Genomic DNA, 15,997 nt, shown 5'->3' on the forward strand with positions numbered 1-15,997 from the left:
GCAATATATCTTTACATAATTAAACAAATGCAACATAACTTTATATAGTTAAATATTCCACAACAATGTTCTCTTATAAAAGTTAACACTCAGGGCTATGTTCTCTGTCTGTGGAAATGCAGACAGAGAACTCTATCTCCTCATTGATGAGTATAAGCAACATGCATCTTTTCTGAGTCTTTTAAAGTCTTTATTTATTATTTGTCCCCCCCCCCCCCAGTCAGGGTTTCTCTGTGTAGCTTTGGCTGTCCTGGGACTTGGTCTGTAGACCAAACTGGCCTCAAACTCAGGAGAGAAATCCATACCTTCCTCTACTGCCTGAGTACTGGGACTAAAGGCATGTGCAACCACTGCCTGGCTTGCCCTTTTAACTTTTTAAATTTTATATTTACAGCAATTATGTTTTTCTGTGTATATGTAAGGGTGCAGATGTGTGGAGGCTAGAGGTTAATATTAAATGTCTTCCTTTATTATTCTCCACTTCTATCTCGGATTAGGCTGGACTGGCTGACTAGAGTTCCGGAAATCCAACTGTCTCTGTCTACTAGTTGTGCCGCACCCAGTTTTTATGTGGGCTCTGGGGATTTGAACTCAGGTCTTCATGTTTGTGCAGAAGTCACTTTAGGGGTTGAGCAATATCCTGATCCAGGTTTTTCTTTTCTTTTTTTTTTTTCCTTATAGGTTTTTGAGACAGGGTTTCTCTGTGGCCCTGGCTGTCTTGGACCTCATTTGTAGAAGTCCATGGAGATCAGAAAGAGGCCATCAGATCCCCTAAGACTGGAGTTACAGATGGCTCTAACTGAACCCAGGTCCTCTGGAAGAGCAGTCAGCGCTCTTAACCACCAAGCCACCTCTACAGACACAAACAGCTATTTTTTAAAATTTTTCTAAAGAAAGGGTCTTATTATGTAGCTCTAGGTGGCCTGGAACTTACCATGACGACCAGGCTGGCCTCAAACTTGCAGATATGGGTCTGCTTTGCCTCTTAGCCACACTCAGCTCAAGTGCTGCTACTTTGATTTGGTTTGAAGGATTTCCTTTAGAAAGTTTTTTTTTTTAAAGATTTATTTCTTTATAATGTATACAGTATTCTGCCTCCATGTATCCCTGCAGGCCAGAAGAGGGCACAAAATCTCATTACAGATGGCTGTGAGCTACGATGTGGCTGCTGGAAATTGAAGACAAATTCTTTCAGGTTCTGTTATCTAAAAATATTTTTTCTTCATTCCTGAAAGATATTTTTTTTGCCATAGAATCTTACAGTGATGAGCTTATTTCTAATGTCTTGACATTGTGTTTTTCTTTTCTAATGATGAACTGAGTTGTCATCTTCGTCTTTCCATCTCTGTAGATAACCCCACCCATCTGCAGATGACCCTGCCTCTTGCCACTTTCTGGATCTCCTTTTCTAACTGGTTCTGAGCTATTACATGCAGGTTGTGCTGTACCTTGAGGCACTATAAATCCAGCTTCTTGTGTTTGGAGTTTACTGAGGCTCTTGGATCTGTGAATTCTGGTTTTCAACAACTCTAAAAATATATGGCAATGATCTCACCTTTATGTAGCTGGGGACGGGTGAGGCAGGGGTCTCAGTATGTGATCCTTTTGTGGCAGCTTCCTGAGGGAGTGGTGTGACAGGAGAGGCAATGACAGGTCTCTGCTTTTCAGTGATGCTCTTCCCTGCTTCTTTTTGGGCAGTCTCTATTTCTTCATTTTTAGGTCCACTATCTTCTCTGAAATGTCTAATAGCTGATAGTGCCATACAATCCAGTGTATTATTTAACTTCACTCTACAACTATATATTTTGTCTAATTTCTCACTTGCTCAGTTGTTGTTCTGGTGCTTATGGAGTGATGTGAAGCAGCAGTTGGTCTCGGAAATTACTTTCTATCACTGAGTACTCTACATGTTTTTTTTTAAGTATTTATTTATTTATTATGTATACAATATTCTGTCTGTGTGTATGCCTGCAGGCCAGAAGAGGGCACCAGACCCCATTACAGATGGTTGTGAGCCACCATGTGGTTGCTGGGAATTGAACTCAGGACCTTTGGAAGAGCAGACAATGCTCTGAGCCATCTCTCCAGCCCACTCTACATGTTTTATAGACCTAATCAGATGACCATTTGATCCGACAATAATCAGATGCCATGTGAATGATAAATTGTTCCAAGCTGGCTACAATGGGAACAGACATTTTCTTCAGATACTGTCACATAGTTTCCTCACATGCATGGATCCATACTCTCTCAAATCTCTCTTGACTCAGGGAATGCTTTTGCTGCATGGTATAGAAGCTTGAGCCAGGAAACAGGGATCACTCATTATGAGTCAGAATTGCTTTCCTTTGCTGTCTGTAGAACACTATCTTGAAAACGTCACTTTTTGTATTTTGTATGCAAACACACACACACACACACACTGAGAGACCAATAATAATAATAACAATAACAACAAAAATAAACAAATCTAGACTATTTAGTTTTATAATTCTAACATTCATCTGCTTATATACATTTGGGATCTTATATTTATTTTTAGATCTACCAAAGGATCTAAATGAAAGACTAATTTAACTATCCAATCCCATCGGTCCTAGAGGAATTGTTATAGTGACTGGATGTTGGACAAACTGTTACTTCTTGCTTCTAATTAGGTCTATAAAACAACAATAAAACATAAAAAAAAACCCAAAAAATCCTGTACATGACATTTTAAAATGAATTTCTTTTGCCACAACACCTATGGTAATTTTCAATGAACGGTTCCACCCCTCTGTACCTAACATTCATTAGGTCTCATGACAGCGCTAATCACCTGAAAGGCTGGGACGTCTAGACTGGTGATGCAGTGCATGGAGACATCTCTGCAGCCAGGGGAACACAGACTGCCTCTTCCCTGTGGGCATAGTTTGGGAAGATGTGCAGTAATCTGAGTTTTCAAATCCACTTATGAATATAATAACAGTAAGTACATTTGTTATGTCCACACTGCTTCTCTGACTCTGGTGACAGCTGGGTAACTTTACAAGAATCTTTATTTACATCTCTGCCCTGGGGCCAGGCTTCCACTACTCTGGCACACCCTGACACTCTGGACTGGAAAGCTGCCAGTTGCCTTTCTGGTCTGACTGGAGGCACAGTCATTACACAGCCTCTCTACGAAGATGGGAGAATGAACCTGGGTGCTGAGGTCAGCGCTAGCCAGGTTAAGGGACTATTTAGCTCTTTCAATTTATTATTAGCTGAGAGCTACTAAGAACTCTACCTTTAGACCTCCCTCCTCTTCTCTTACAGCCATCCTTTCTACTTCATTTCTTATATATGTATTATGTAGATGTGTTGTGGGATATTTGTTTACATTGTGTGAAGATGTGTCTGTCTTGCCTTACCTGCCTAAGGCACCTGACTGGTTTAATAAAGAGCTGAATGGCTGGTAGGCAGTAATAGGTGGGACTTCTGGGCAGAGAGAGGAACTCAGGGTTAGAATCTGCACAGCAGGAGACACTAGCAAGACACTGAAGAAGTTGGACATACATTATGGAGGATAGGTAACTAGCCATGTGACAGAACATAGAATAATACAAATAGTACGTTCTAAGAGCTAGTTGGGAACAAGCCTAAGCTAAAGGCCAAGCTTACATAATTAATAAGAGGTCTCTGTGTCATTATTGGGGAGCTGGCAGTCCAAAGAAAGTCCAACAACATACATGTATATAAATCTAGATTCCACATATGAGGGAACAATATGATATTTGTCTTTCCTATTCCAGCTGATTCTGATGAACTGTGTCTAAAGGCACAGCAAAGGAAGTCAAAAAGAATATATACCAAGAAGGCAGAAAGGGTGTGTTTGTGGGAAAGAGAGGACTGGAGTGGAAGGTCACTGGTGACAGAGGACAAAGTAGAATGAGAATATACATAGGAAAGGTTACAAACCCACTTACTTGCATGTAATAAAAATAAAAGCAGCATCAGAAAAAATAGGAGCTGGAGAGAGTTCAGCCATGAAGAGCGTGAACTGCTCTCATAGAGGACTTGTGATCACTCTCCTGGACTTTAGCATGGCCACTGTAACTCCAGCTCCAGGGAACCAATCAACACCTGCTTCTGGCCTCCTCAAGCACCTGTACTCATACGAACACACCCATAAACATAAATATATAGTGAAACTTTTGCAAAGAAGCGAACTGCCACATCCTGCTCCCTTAAAAAAAACTCTCTACCTTGAAGATGGGCATGGCAGCACAGGTTTATAATCTCAGCATACAGGAGGCTGAGGCAGGAGATTTTACAAATTAGAGAATAGCCTGGACTACCTAGAGGTCTTACAAAAAAAAAAAAAAAAGCAAGTACCAGGGACATGGCTCAGCAGTTAAGAGTGTGTACTCTGTTCTGAGAGGACCTGAATTTGGTTTTTAGTGCCCAATGTGGGTGGTTAGTAACCTGTAACAACTCCAAGGAACTGGATGCTTCCTGGACTCAGCTGGGTACCTGTACTCACACAAACACATTCCCCAACAAATACACATCTGTACGTGTAATTTTTAAAGAGTATCTTACAGTAAAACTCCCGAACAAATCAACCAAGCAACCAAATGCATCTCTCACTGTCTTGCTGGCAAGTCCTGTTGCAGCACAAGGAGTTATGGAGACGACCACTTCTACCAGGTCTTATGTAAGTGACTTTGAGTTTCTCAGTTGCCTCAATCCTGCTCAAAATCAAGCCTTGTCTGATCATTAAGGGTCACTGCTGCATACACAGAAATCTGTGTAAGTGAAGTGGAGGGCTCAAGCTGGGAAGTGTTAGGATTGCTGGCCTGGCTTGGGCAGGCCTCTGTGACTGGAATCCAGCAATAGCTTGGTATACTCACACAGCTGACAGCAGATTCCAACTGTTTAAATACTGCCTTTGCAGAAGACTTCTGCCTCAGAGCGCTGGGACTATTTTGAATTATGGGCTTTTATCCTCACTTACTTGGTAACTTATTAACGACGGACATCAAAGTGTTTGGCTAGACCTTGAACAGTCTGTTCTGTCTTCAAAGATAATTACTCTCATTCTCCCAGCCCTGTCCCACCACCATAATCTTATTACTGCTGTGCAATAACATAATATGATGCCCACACACCAAAATGTTATTACTGTACACTCCATTCAAATTGCACCTGGCTATTTGCTTACTGAAATCAATGTTTTAATGATCACCGTGGGCTGCGAGACAGTTTAGCAGGTCAAGAGCTTGCTGTGCAAGCCTGATGATCTGAAATTGATCCACATAAACATGGAGGGAGAGGATCAGCTCCACAGAGTGGTCCCTCCACATGCATGTTGGGGTACAAACACACCACTCACACACAAATACATATACAATGAGAAAGTAAGAAAAATGAGCAACAGAAGGAACTGGACATGGTGGCACAAGCCCAAAATGCCAGTAGTTGGGAGGCTGAGGCAAGAGGAGAGCAAGTTTGGATTAAAAATCTTAATCAGCCAGTGTTACACAGTGAAATCCTGTCTTAAAAAAAATAACCAAACCAATTATTTTTATTTCCACTTTACATAAACTATAACTGAACAGGAAGTAGTAGTAGGTCAAGTTATATGAGGCAAATATCAGTTATTGATGCACACAGTCATCATTCAAGAGGAAGATAGAGGAGAACAGCAAGTTTGAGGCCAGCCTGGGCTATATAGCAAAGAAATCCTGTCTCTTGACCATCTAACCCACCATAGATGCATATTAGAGAAGAGGATGGTATTCTGATGAAGTAGCTGGAAATATTCTGGGGCCACAATGATGACAGCTGGGTTTTATTGGGGGTGGTCAAGGGAAGGACAGTGTGAGACTGGGTTGAAGTTACTATGTAACCAAACATGTCCTTGAACTTCTGATGTCCTGCCTCTATCTGCTCACTGCAAGGATAACAGGAGTGTGCCAGCACACTCAGTTTATAACAGCTAGCCTTAACTGACTCACTGGCCAGGCACTGTGCCAAAATGGCTCCTTCTTCAGTGCTGGGAATGGAACCTAAGTCTTCAGATGTGCCATGCAAACGTTCTACCACTGAACTGGAACTCCCCAGTCCAAGATATCTCTCTCTCTCTCTTTTGTTTCTGAGACAAGGTTTTTCTGTGTAACAGTCCTGGATATCCTGAAACTCACAGAGATACAGAGATTCGCCTATCTAGTCTTCCTGCTGGGATTAAAGAAGTGTGCCACACTGACCAAGGCACGATTTCCAGAGTAACCCTATAAGCAGGGGACTACAAATTCCTAGGCAATTATTCATTATATTTTCATAGCAAGATTAAAGTACCCCGCTTCAAAATCATTCAGAGTATTGTAGTCTGAACAGTAATATGATCATTATTAAGTTAAGTTGGACTGAACAGTACACTCACAAGATTCTTATCTGTAGTTTTAACTACAGGACCTGAACATGTGACTGACTGAATGCAGACAGTTTTAAATATTACAGGTAAGATTGTTTTCTTTTTCTACCCCTCCCTTAGACTCACTGTGCAGTCTTAGGACTGGACTAGTAAGCTGAACTTGAATTCACAGAAATACACTTGCCTGTGTTCTCCAAGTGCTAGGATTAAAGGTGTGTGCTACCACACCTGGCTTAAAATGGTATCACAGAAAATGAGCATATGTGGCGAAGAGAAAGGGAGAGACAGATGGTCCTTCCAGACATCTGTGTAGTCAGGAGAAAAAAACGTATGAAGGCACCATCTATCTGTGAAGATCAAATCCATGATGCAAGGAGAGGTGTCAGGATGAAGGCCTCCTTGGTGGCATCTTATATGCTGGACTTTCAGCTTCTAGAACTAAAGTAAAGCTCTTTGCTGTCTAACCAGGAAGTCTGCGGCACTTTGTTAGGCGGTCCTAGCAAACCAGCACTAGTGCTATTGTGTTATCATCTCATGTCCCCTGCCTGACCTTTAGCTACTCACCAAACAAGACCTCTAGCCCCTCACCCCCAGAAAAATAACACAAAAGCCACAATACGAAACATGCAAAATAACAACAACAATAGTACAAAGCAAGAGAGCCCCAGAACATTTAGTATGTATTTACACTCTCTCCGTGTGTGTGTGTGTGTTGTGTGCTGTACACAGGAACACATACCCATGTGAGCACCTGCGGGAGACAGAGGAAGTCTTCTGGCATCTTCCTCTATCATACTCTACCACAGTTTTTTTTTTTTTGTTTTTGTTTTCTTTTGTTTTTTTCGAGACAAGGTTTCTCTGTGGTTTTGGAGCCTGTCCTGGAACTAGCTCTTGTAGACCAGGCTGGTCTCGAACTCACAGAGATCCGCCTGCCTCTGCCTCCCGAGTGCTGGGATTACAGGCGTGCGCCACCACCGCCTGGCCTCCACCTCAGTTTTTGAGATGGTCTGTTACTGAACATGGCTGTTTGGGCTAAGCTTACTGGATCTGCCTGTGTCCATCCCCGAAAGCCAGGGTTACAGGTACACACTACCATGTGTGCTGGAGAGGCGAACAAAGATCATTCCACTTTCTTACCTACCGAGCCATCTCCCCATCCACTTCTAGGACAGACACACCACTTTAGAGTCTTCCATGTACTAATGTGCTAAGGATAGCTTTCATATCACTGCATTATGCAGTTCCTCTGACCTGTGCGTGTGTACTGTCTCACTGCAGACAATGTCAGGTCAGCAACTTTCGACATGATGCTACGGTTTAATCCTGAGCTGAGTGGAATCCAAAGGTCAACTAATTAGTGTCAAATAGATCATGGTCACGACAAGAGTTTATCATAACATTATAGCAGGAAGTTGTTTAGCACACTGAATGTAAGTCTTTAATAAGGCTGAGGTAGAGATCTAACTATAATTTTTCTTTGTTTAAAGGTAAGAATTAAATCATAAGAAATAAAATTTGAAAAAAGGAATAAAATTTGGGGAGATGCCTCAGTCAGTTAAACCACACAAGCACGAGGCCCTGAGCCCAGATCCCCAGGAGCAGAGTAAAGGCCAGGTGCAGTAGGGTTATCTATAGCCCCAGTGTTAGGGCTGGAGAGAGAAGGATTCATAGTGCTTACTGGCTACTCAGGCTACCGAATTGATGTGTTCCAGGTTCAGTGAGGGATGCTATCTTAAAAAATAAGGTAGAGTGCTGTTGAGGACTCCACCATAATATACCCCCACATAACATGTACAGGCAACACAAACACCAAAAACTTAGTAATTTGTGCCACTGCAGCTCAAAACCAGAGTGAACATGACAGGCAGGTCAAGTGTTCTACACTGAACTACACTCTTACCCCACCAATGCTTGGAAATAAACTCATGCTTTAGACTCTAAAGGATTTTCTGAGCAAAGTCCTTGGCCTGTTGTGGAAAACCTACACTATGTGCCTTAGGACAAGGAGAAACATGGTATGCACAAGGCGGTCCGTATTCAGCTGGCAACAGCACACATCTGGATCACCACTGTATTTAAGAGCGCCATGGTCAGGAAGAACTGTGGGATCAACAGCCAGACAGCATGACAACCTCAGGCTATTCTCTAGAGTAAACTTGTCATCCAGACCACAGCCCCTGCTGTTGGTTGTATAGCCTCAATTTTGACTGAAATACTTCCCAAATGTTTCTATCAAAGAGTATTATGAATCATTTAACAAACATTTATTTATCTGAACGCCTCCAAGGAAGGCTATGAAATGATGCACTTGTATGTGCACACACCCTACATACACATCACTAAAAAAATAAATGTTAAAAAAAAAGAATTTTGGGATTCCCAAGGCTGCCATTTAAATCTGTCATTGTAGCTTGATTTTGATACATCTTTAACAAATTCTTGAAAATTAAAAAAAAATTAAAAGACTTTGAGTTGGTATACTAACATCAGACTCAGTAAAATAGTAACAAAAATTGTTAGGAAGGTATAAACAGTGGTTCTCAACCTTCCTAACACTGCAACCCTTTAATATGGTTCCTCATGTTAAGGTGACTCCAACAATAAAAGTATTTTCATTGTTACTCCATAACTGTAATTTTGCAATTGTTGTGAATCATAATGCAAACATTTTGGAGACAGAAGTTTGTCAAAGGGATCTTGACCCACAAGTTGAGAACCACTGATACAGAGGGATAATTTACAAAGGTCAGTCCACCAGGAAATATACAACTACAATTATATAGAAAATGAAAAGAGAAACCCAGAGACTGGAAGAAAGAAAAAATGTTTTGCAAGTATGTAACCAGTAAAGACATCTTCACAGTATGTAAAGAACTCTTAAATTCAACACTAGGAAGATAAAAATGGGGAGAGGGACTCGGTGTAAGTATGGCATGCTTATGACCCTGGACTTGACCCTCATGGGGTGGGGGGCCACAAAAATCTACATGAATGACAAAACACATGAAAAAATGGGGGACACAGTAAGTCACTAAGGAAATGCAAGCCAAAGCTATAATGAGGTACCACTTTATACCCATAGGATCACAGAAGAATGACGACAATGGGTAACTGAAATGATGCTGAGGTTCCATCTTAACCCAGAGTGGCTACCATCAAGAAACAAACAACATATCTAAGCCCAAATGCTTGTTAAGGACACAGGTAGGAAAGGGAATACATTATGTGCACCTAGCTGGTGGGAATATAAATTAGTTCCAATGCCATGGAAACCAGGATGCAGGTTCTTGAAAAAACAAAAACAAAAACAACAACAACAAAGAAAACTTCAGTAAGATCCTGATAATCACTTCTAGTTACAGAGTCAAAGGAAGCTAAGTCAGCATGCAACAGAGATACCCCACACCAATGTGTGGTAATAGGCAAGTCATGCATTTCCTTTGATGTTTTTTAATGAACCAACGGAACACACACACACACACACACACACACACACACACACACACACACACAGAATTTAGCCATAAAGGAAATGAAAGTATACCATTTGCAGGAAAATAGGTAAAAGTGGAATTCATTATATTAAGTATAATTAACCTGGCTGGGAAAGATAAAAATCATATTTCCTTTTATATGCTGAGTCTAGACTGAACAGTAATAACAAAGAAGAAAACATGCAAGCAGAAAAGGACTATTTGGGAAGAAGAATAGAGTCAAAAGGAAGGGAATAAGAAAGTAATGTGCTTGCATGAACTAAGGGGAAAATACTGATATACAGGTATGGAAATCAGATAGTTGAAGTCTATGATATGTAATTAATACATGCTAGTAAAGATGAAGAAAACACTAACATTAGAGAACTGTTGGTGAAAATATGAAGAAACTCGTACAATGCTGGTGAGAACGTAAAGTGGTACAGATGCCTTGGAAAACAGTGGCAATTCTTAAAATGTTAAATCAAAGAATTACCATATCATCTAGTATTTCTGCTACTGAAGAGAAATAAAAATGTACTCTCACACCCACACTTATACATAAGCATTCACAGCACTGTTATTCATAACAGCCAAAATAGCAGCAGCACAGTCAGCCAGAAAAGCTACTCAGCAATAAAAAGAAGTGAAATACACTAACAGGTATGGATGCTGTTAAAAACAGAGCAATGAAAGCAGACAATGACAAGGGGTCACATCCTAAGAATCACGGCTGGGGTGTCCTGAGCAGGCACATCTAGGGAGATGAGTAGTTATTATGGATCGGGAAGTTGGAGCTTTGTGAGTTCAAGAGCAGTCTGGTGTACACAGCAAACTCCAGGACAGCCAGGGCACAGCACAGTGAGACCTTGCCAAACAAAGAAACAAAATGGGCAGGAGAGATATCTCAGATGTTAAAAGCAGTTGTTGCTCTTGCACAGAACCCAAGTTCAGTTCCCAGCACCCATTTGAAGGCTCACATCTATCTGTAGCTCTGATGTCTTCTGCTCTCCCAGGCACAAAAGCAGTGCTCCAGTCTTCTCACTGTAAACCAAGAAGTTCACCAAAGAGACCCTTAACACCTATACAACAATTCTGTTACTCTCTTTAATACAATGCTAAGATCTGCCCAATCTTGAACTGGTGCAATTTTCTGGAACTAATACAGCAACATGTAGTAGGAAGAGACAGTTCATGTATTTCAACTTTTAAATGTTTATCTTTAAACAAATATATTTCACATGGCGGGGGGGGAGGTTCTTTGCATAGTTGGTTCTCTCCTTCCTTTTACATGGATTCAAGGGATCTTGCTGTGGGATAATGCTTTTGTACACTGTAGGGGGAGGGCCTGCTTGTTTGACCCGGTCACCTGGCTAGCTTAGCCCCAAAATAACCACACAGAAATTGTATTCATTAAAACACTGCTTGGCCCATTAGCTCTAGCTATTTACTGGCTAACTCTTATATTAATTTAACCCATTTCTATTAATCTGTATATCACCACATGGATGTGGCTTACCCGCAAAGATTCTAACCAGCGTCTGTCTCAGGTGGAGGATCCATGGCTTCTCCTCTGACTCTGCCTCCTCTCTCCCAGCTTGCCATTTAGTTTTCCCCGCCTACCTAAGTTCTGCCCTATCAACAGGCCAAGGCAATTTCCTTATTCATTAACCAATGAGAGCAACACATAGACAGAAGGACCTCCCACACCAGTACACTGTAAAGATATGTCACTTATATTGGTTTAATAAAACATTGACTGACTAGTAGTCAGGCAGGAAGTATAGCTGGGACAACCAGACTAGGAAAATTCTGGAAAGAGGAAAGGCAGAGATGCAATCACGAGTCAGATTAGAAGTAGTAAGATGAAAATGCCTTACTGAGAAAAGGTACCAAGCCACATGACTAAACATAGACAAGAATTATGGATTAATTTAAGTTGTAAGAGCTAGTTAATAATAAGCCTAAGCTAATAGGCCAAATGGTTTCTAATTAATATAAGCCTCTGTGTGCTTCTCTGGTACTGAAAGACTGTGGGACTAGAACCAGGTGGGACATAAGCTTGTGTCTACAGGATCTGACTTGAATTTCTGAGCTGGTGTAACGAGTGCCTTTATTTGCTGAGCCACTTTAACTGGCCCTAAATGTTTATCTTAATAATAGAGTTCAACCAAAGGTGAAAAAAAGATACAAAATGTTAACAGCTCACATGTCCAACAAAAACAGCATGAAGAAATATTGAATTACTAAACACTAATATGATGACTACTGAAAATACTTGGGGTGTTGTGTGAAAAGAATCAGTATATAAAGGAACGTTCTAAATGTACACAACTCTGTGTATATGTGTGTGTGTATGAAAGAAAAGGTAATTTTCACTAATAAAAGTGGTATGAGTTGTAACTCTAAAGATGCCTCTTTTTGTTTTAAATTGTAAGTTTTTTTTTAAATGTTGATACATGGTATCAGTGGCAATAAAAGATAAAATAGGGGTAAAAACACAAAATATGGATAATATCGATCACTTTGGTAAGGTTCTAAATTGCCATGGCTTCCTAAAACTGATTAAGAATTGTGTCCTAGCTGGGCGATGGTGGTCCACACCTTTAATCTCAGCACTCGGGAGGCAAGCTCAAGGACAGCATAGTCTACAGAGGGAGTTCCAGAACAGTTCAGGGCTACACAGAAAAACCCTGTCTCAAATAACAAGCAGTCTTAAACCGGGCATGGTGACACATGTCTTTAGTTCCAGTACTTAAGGAGGCAAAGGCAGGCAGGCAGATCTCTGTGAGTTTGAAGCCATCCTGGTCTAAGAGGGAGTTCCAGGACAGCCAGGGTTATTATATATAGAGACTCTGTCTCAAAGTAAATACATACATAAATAGAAATGTGTCCTATTTTACTCTGCTGGAGAAACATCACACCTGAAAGCGATTTATCTGGCTCACAAACCCCGATCACAGTCTATCACTGAATCAGGGTAGGGACTCTGAAGCAGAACCAGAGGAATGCTCCTCACTGGCTGGCCCTCCATGCTTGTCAGCTGTTTTCTTACACAACCCAGGACCACTTGTACTGCCTGTCGAGGGATGGCACTGCCTTGGAAGGCTGTACCTTCCCACATCAATCATTAATCAGGAATATGCCCCACAGACTTGCTTACAGGCCAATCTGATGGAGAAGTCATCTAACAGAGGCTCCCTGTTTCCCAGAGGAGTCTAGCTTGTGTTGACAAAACACCACCAACAACAACACCAAACAGAAAAGCCAACAAACCAGCAAAAGAGCTTAAGGCTTCTGTAGACATCTCTGTGGTTAAAACTTTAGTCAGTGTGTGTATATAGTGCTACATCTTTCTTCTACAATGGCTATAATAAAGAACTGAAAGTCTGTGATTTCACAAAGTATCAACATCCAGAAACATTAGGTAGTTCAAAATCCTTTTGCTGATGTATTTATTATTCGTGCTGTTTCATGAAATTTTAACTTAAAATTTCCCAAGCACCTTTACTTTCATTTTCATATTTTATGTGTATGTGTGCTGTGTCTGAGTGTATACCATACGTGTCCTGGTGCCCTCAGAGGCCAGAAGAGGGTGTTGGACCCCTTGGAGCTGGACTTACAACGGATTCTAGAAACCAAAGCATCAAGTGGAAGAGCAGGGAATGCTCTTGGCTGTTGAGCCATTCTCTCCAGGCCACAGCCTTCATTTTTGGTTGTGTCAGCCACACAATGATCTGAATTACACACCCACTATAGCTCCTTCAACGGAAGATTGTCTGAGAAGGGGACATCTGTCTGTCTTCTTTATGTTTTCTTCCTAGTCATATGACTGAGTGCTAGGATGAGTATGTAGTCATCAGGATCCAGTCTCAGCACTCCCAAAGACAACAGGGAGAAAGAAGACTTGGTAATTTACCACACTCAACTAGAGTAACAGGGTGAATTACATGAAATGGTTTCCAAAGGTTTAAAAAAAGTCTATTATTAGCAATTTGTAGGGATCAAGCTATGCCAATGCTTTTGTAGTAAGGGAAAATTAACTTCTGTAAAGATGCTAGTCACGAAGCAATTCTTCAGGACAAGGAGAATTTTACCAGCTCCGTGAGCACAGCTGCACTCTGGTTAACACTTTGATTTGGAGTTAGAGAAACAAACAAACAAACAAACATAACAGTGACTATTATTCATTTTGCAGCATGTATTTTTTTGTATTCTGAATTGTCTTTCTAATTTTTGATCCCTGTGGTATAGAAAAATCACTGTCAGCTCCCCTTATAGCCTTCCCAATAAGCTCAATTTTTCTACAAGTCACTCACTATCTGCGGACCTAGTTTTAAGCAATTAGTTTTTCCACATTTGCATTAATATGCTAAAGTCCTAAGTTTAACGTGTTAAACATGATTAACAGCAGTCAACCAAAGAACAAATATTAGAATTAGCCACTGGAACTCAAGTCCTTACAAAACCCTTTTCTCTCCACAGAGCAACGTTCCTTCTACCTGCAAATGAAAACAACCCCATGGAGAGTATCTTACCTGAAACTACCATAGACTATCAGAAGAATGGAAATCAGAAATGTCGACACTTGACTGGAATCCACCAGGGAATAGGCCCTAGAGAAATAAAGAGGACAAATATTAACTCACAGGCTGCAGGTGCTCAAGGAGTTCACAGTCCCTGTATTTACTAAGTGAGATGTACGTTAGCATTAGCAACACAAACCACTAAAACAAGATATGCTAGCTTACCACACGGGACACACTGAGAGCTTCACAGCATTGTTAGCTAACATTCTTAGGATGTTAAAAGATAATGGTGTAAAAACTTCACCTCTGTATGATGATATGATACATAACACATTTGTAACATCCACTATCAACCTATTCCAATAAAAAAAACTCAGTGCTTATGCTTTTATGTGTTTACAATGAATAACCAATAGTCCTTTGTTGGTTTGAATTAATGATAAGGTAAAAACTACATCTCTCCTCGATTCCCTTTCTTGTTTTCTAATGTCTACTGATTATTGTCATTTGGATGTGGTAGGGAGGATCTAAAACTAATTACTATCTTATACTTTGTATTCAATTGTCTGAAAAAACTGACATCTTCCTGATGGCTGCTTCTCTTCTGACCCGGATGGATCGCAGCCCTACAATTTCATACCCTTCACCTCCAGTCCCACCATCAATGCCTTAGCTCCCATGCTCAACTATGCAAACTCTTATTTTCAAGCATCTCCAGGAACTCACCATTCACACTACCCAGTCCTGGGCAGAACAGTATCTTTATCACCATTATTATTATTTCTCTTTTTTATTCAGCAAAAAGAGTTCTCTCTATGTAGCCCTGACTGTCCTGGAACTCACTACTGTAGATCAGGCTGGCCTCAAACTCAGAGATCCTTCTGCCTCTGTCTCTGAAGTGTTGGGACTAAAGGTGTGCACCACCAGATAAAGATTCTGTTGTGTTGAGGGCTGAACTCAATACATTGTAAGCATTTGAAATAAGTGCTCTATCACTCAACGACATTCCCAGCACACTAATTCTGACAATTTAATGATGCATATGAGCCAGGTATTCTGAGAGTGAGCCACTTGGGGAATGAGACTTCTTCCCTTTTTCCCCTCAACCTAAGTGAATGTAATTGTGGGCAGTGCTGCAGAGGAGAAAGAACAGACATGGCATGTAAGGGTAGCAGGTGGACCCCCTCTAAGAATGGGGCGGAAAGAGGTGAATGAAACACATAATCTACAATAAACAGGATCTGGTTGAGTGTGGGAACCAAGAGAGGACAACCTGGGGATGATTCCCAGGTTTCTACTGACTATCTGAGTTGTACTACTCAGAAAAAGAGCAAAACAGAGGCGGGAGAGTCAGAGCGAAGTTTTGAGTACACTGAGACAGCAAGATGTACACGTGCAGAAGCTTATCGGCTTCCTCTAAATGAGTCCACAGGTGTGCACGAGTGTGTCTTAACAGCAGTGGGAAACGGCCAGAGATGACGATGGCCTGAGGACCCTTCAAATCTGAACATCAGTTAGGAGGACCACAGGAAAGAAAATCAAAATGGAGAAAGAGAAGGAGTCAAGGACAACTGTCACTTTAATGAGGGAGTAGGGTT

At 41.0% G+C, this 15,997-nt stretch overlaps 1 protein-coding gene and 1 long non-coding RNA gene across 2 annotated transcripts in view; one reads left to right on the top strand and one right to left on the bottom strand.

The window, feature by feature from the left end:
• Sppl3 (signal peptide peptidase like 3) overlaps positions 1–15,997 on the bottom strand; it is a 111,786-nt gene that overhangs the window by 41,356 nt on the left and 54,433 nt on the right. The window contains exon 2 of the mRNA XM_041646576.1: positions 14,409–14,486. Within this exon, the coding sequence (XP_041502510.1) occupies positions 14,409–14,486 (78 nt within the window). The remainder of the gene's footprint in view (positions 1–14,408; positions 14,487–15,997) is intronic.
• Positions 4,658–9,600, top strand: LOC121444861. Its single transcript, XR_005973833.1, has 3 exons — positions 4,658–4,678; positions 6,424–6,483; positions 9,480–9,600. It is a non-coding gene; the product is annotated as an uncharacterized LOC121444861 (long non-coding RNA).

The sequence above is a fragment of the Microtus oregoni genome, unplaced genomic scaffold (assembly GCF_018167655.1).
Source record: "Microtus oregoni isolate MIOR12 unplaced genomic scaffold, Mior012 000003F_ref0000135, whole genome shotgun sequence".
Classification (NCBI taxonomy): domain Eukaryota; kingdom Metazoa; phylum Chordata; class Mammalia; order Rodentia; family Cricetidae; genus Microtus; species Microtus oregoni.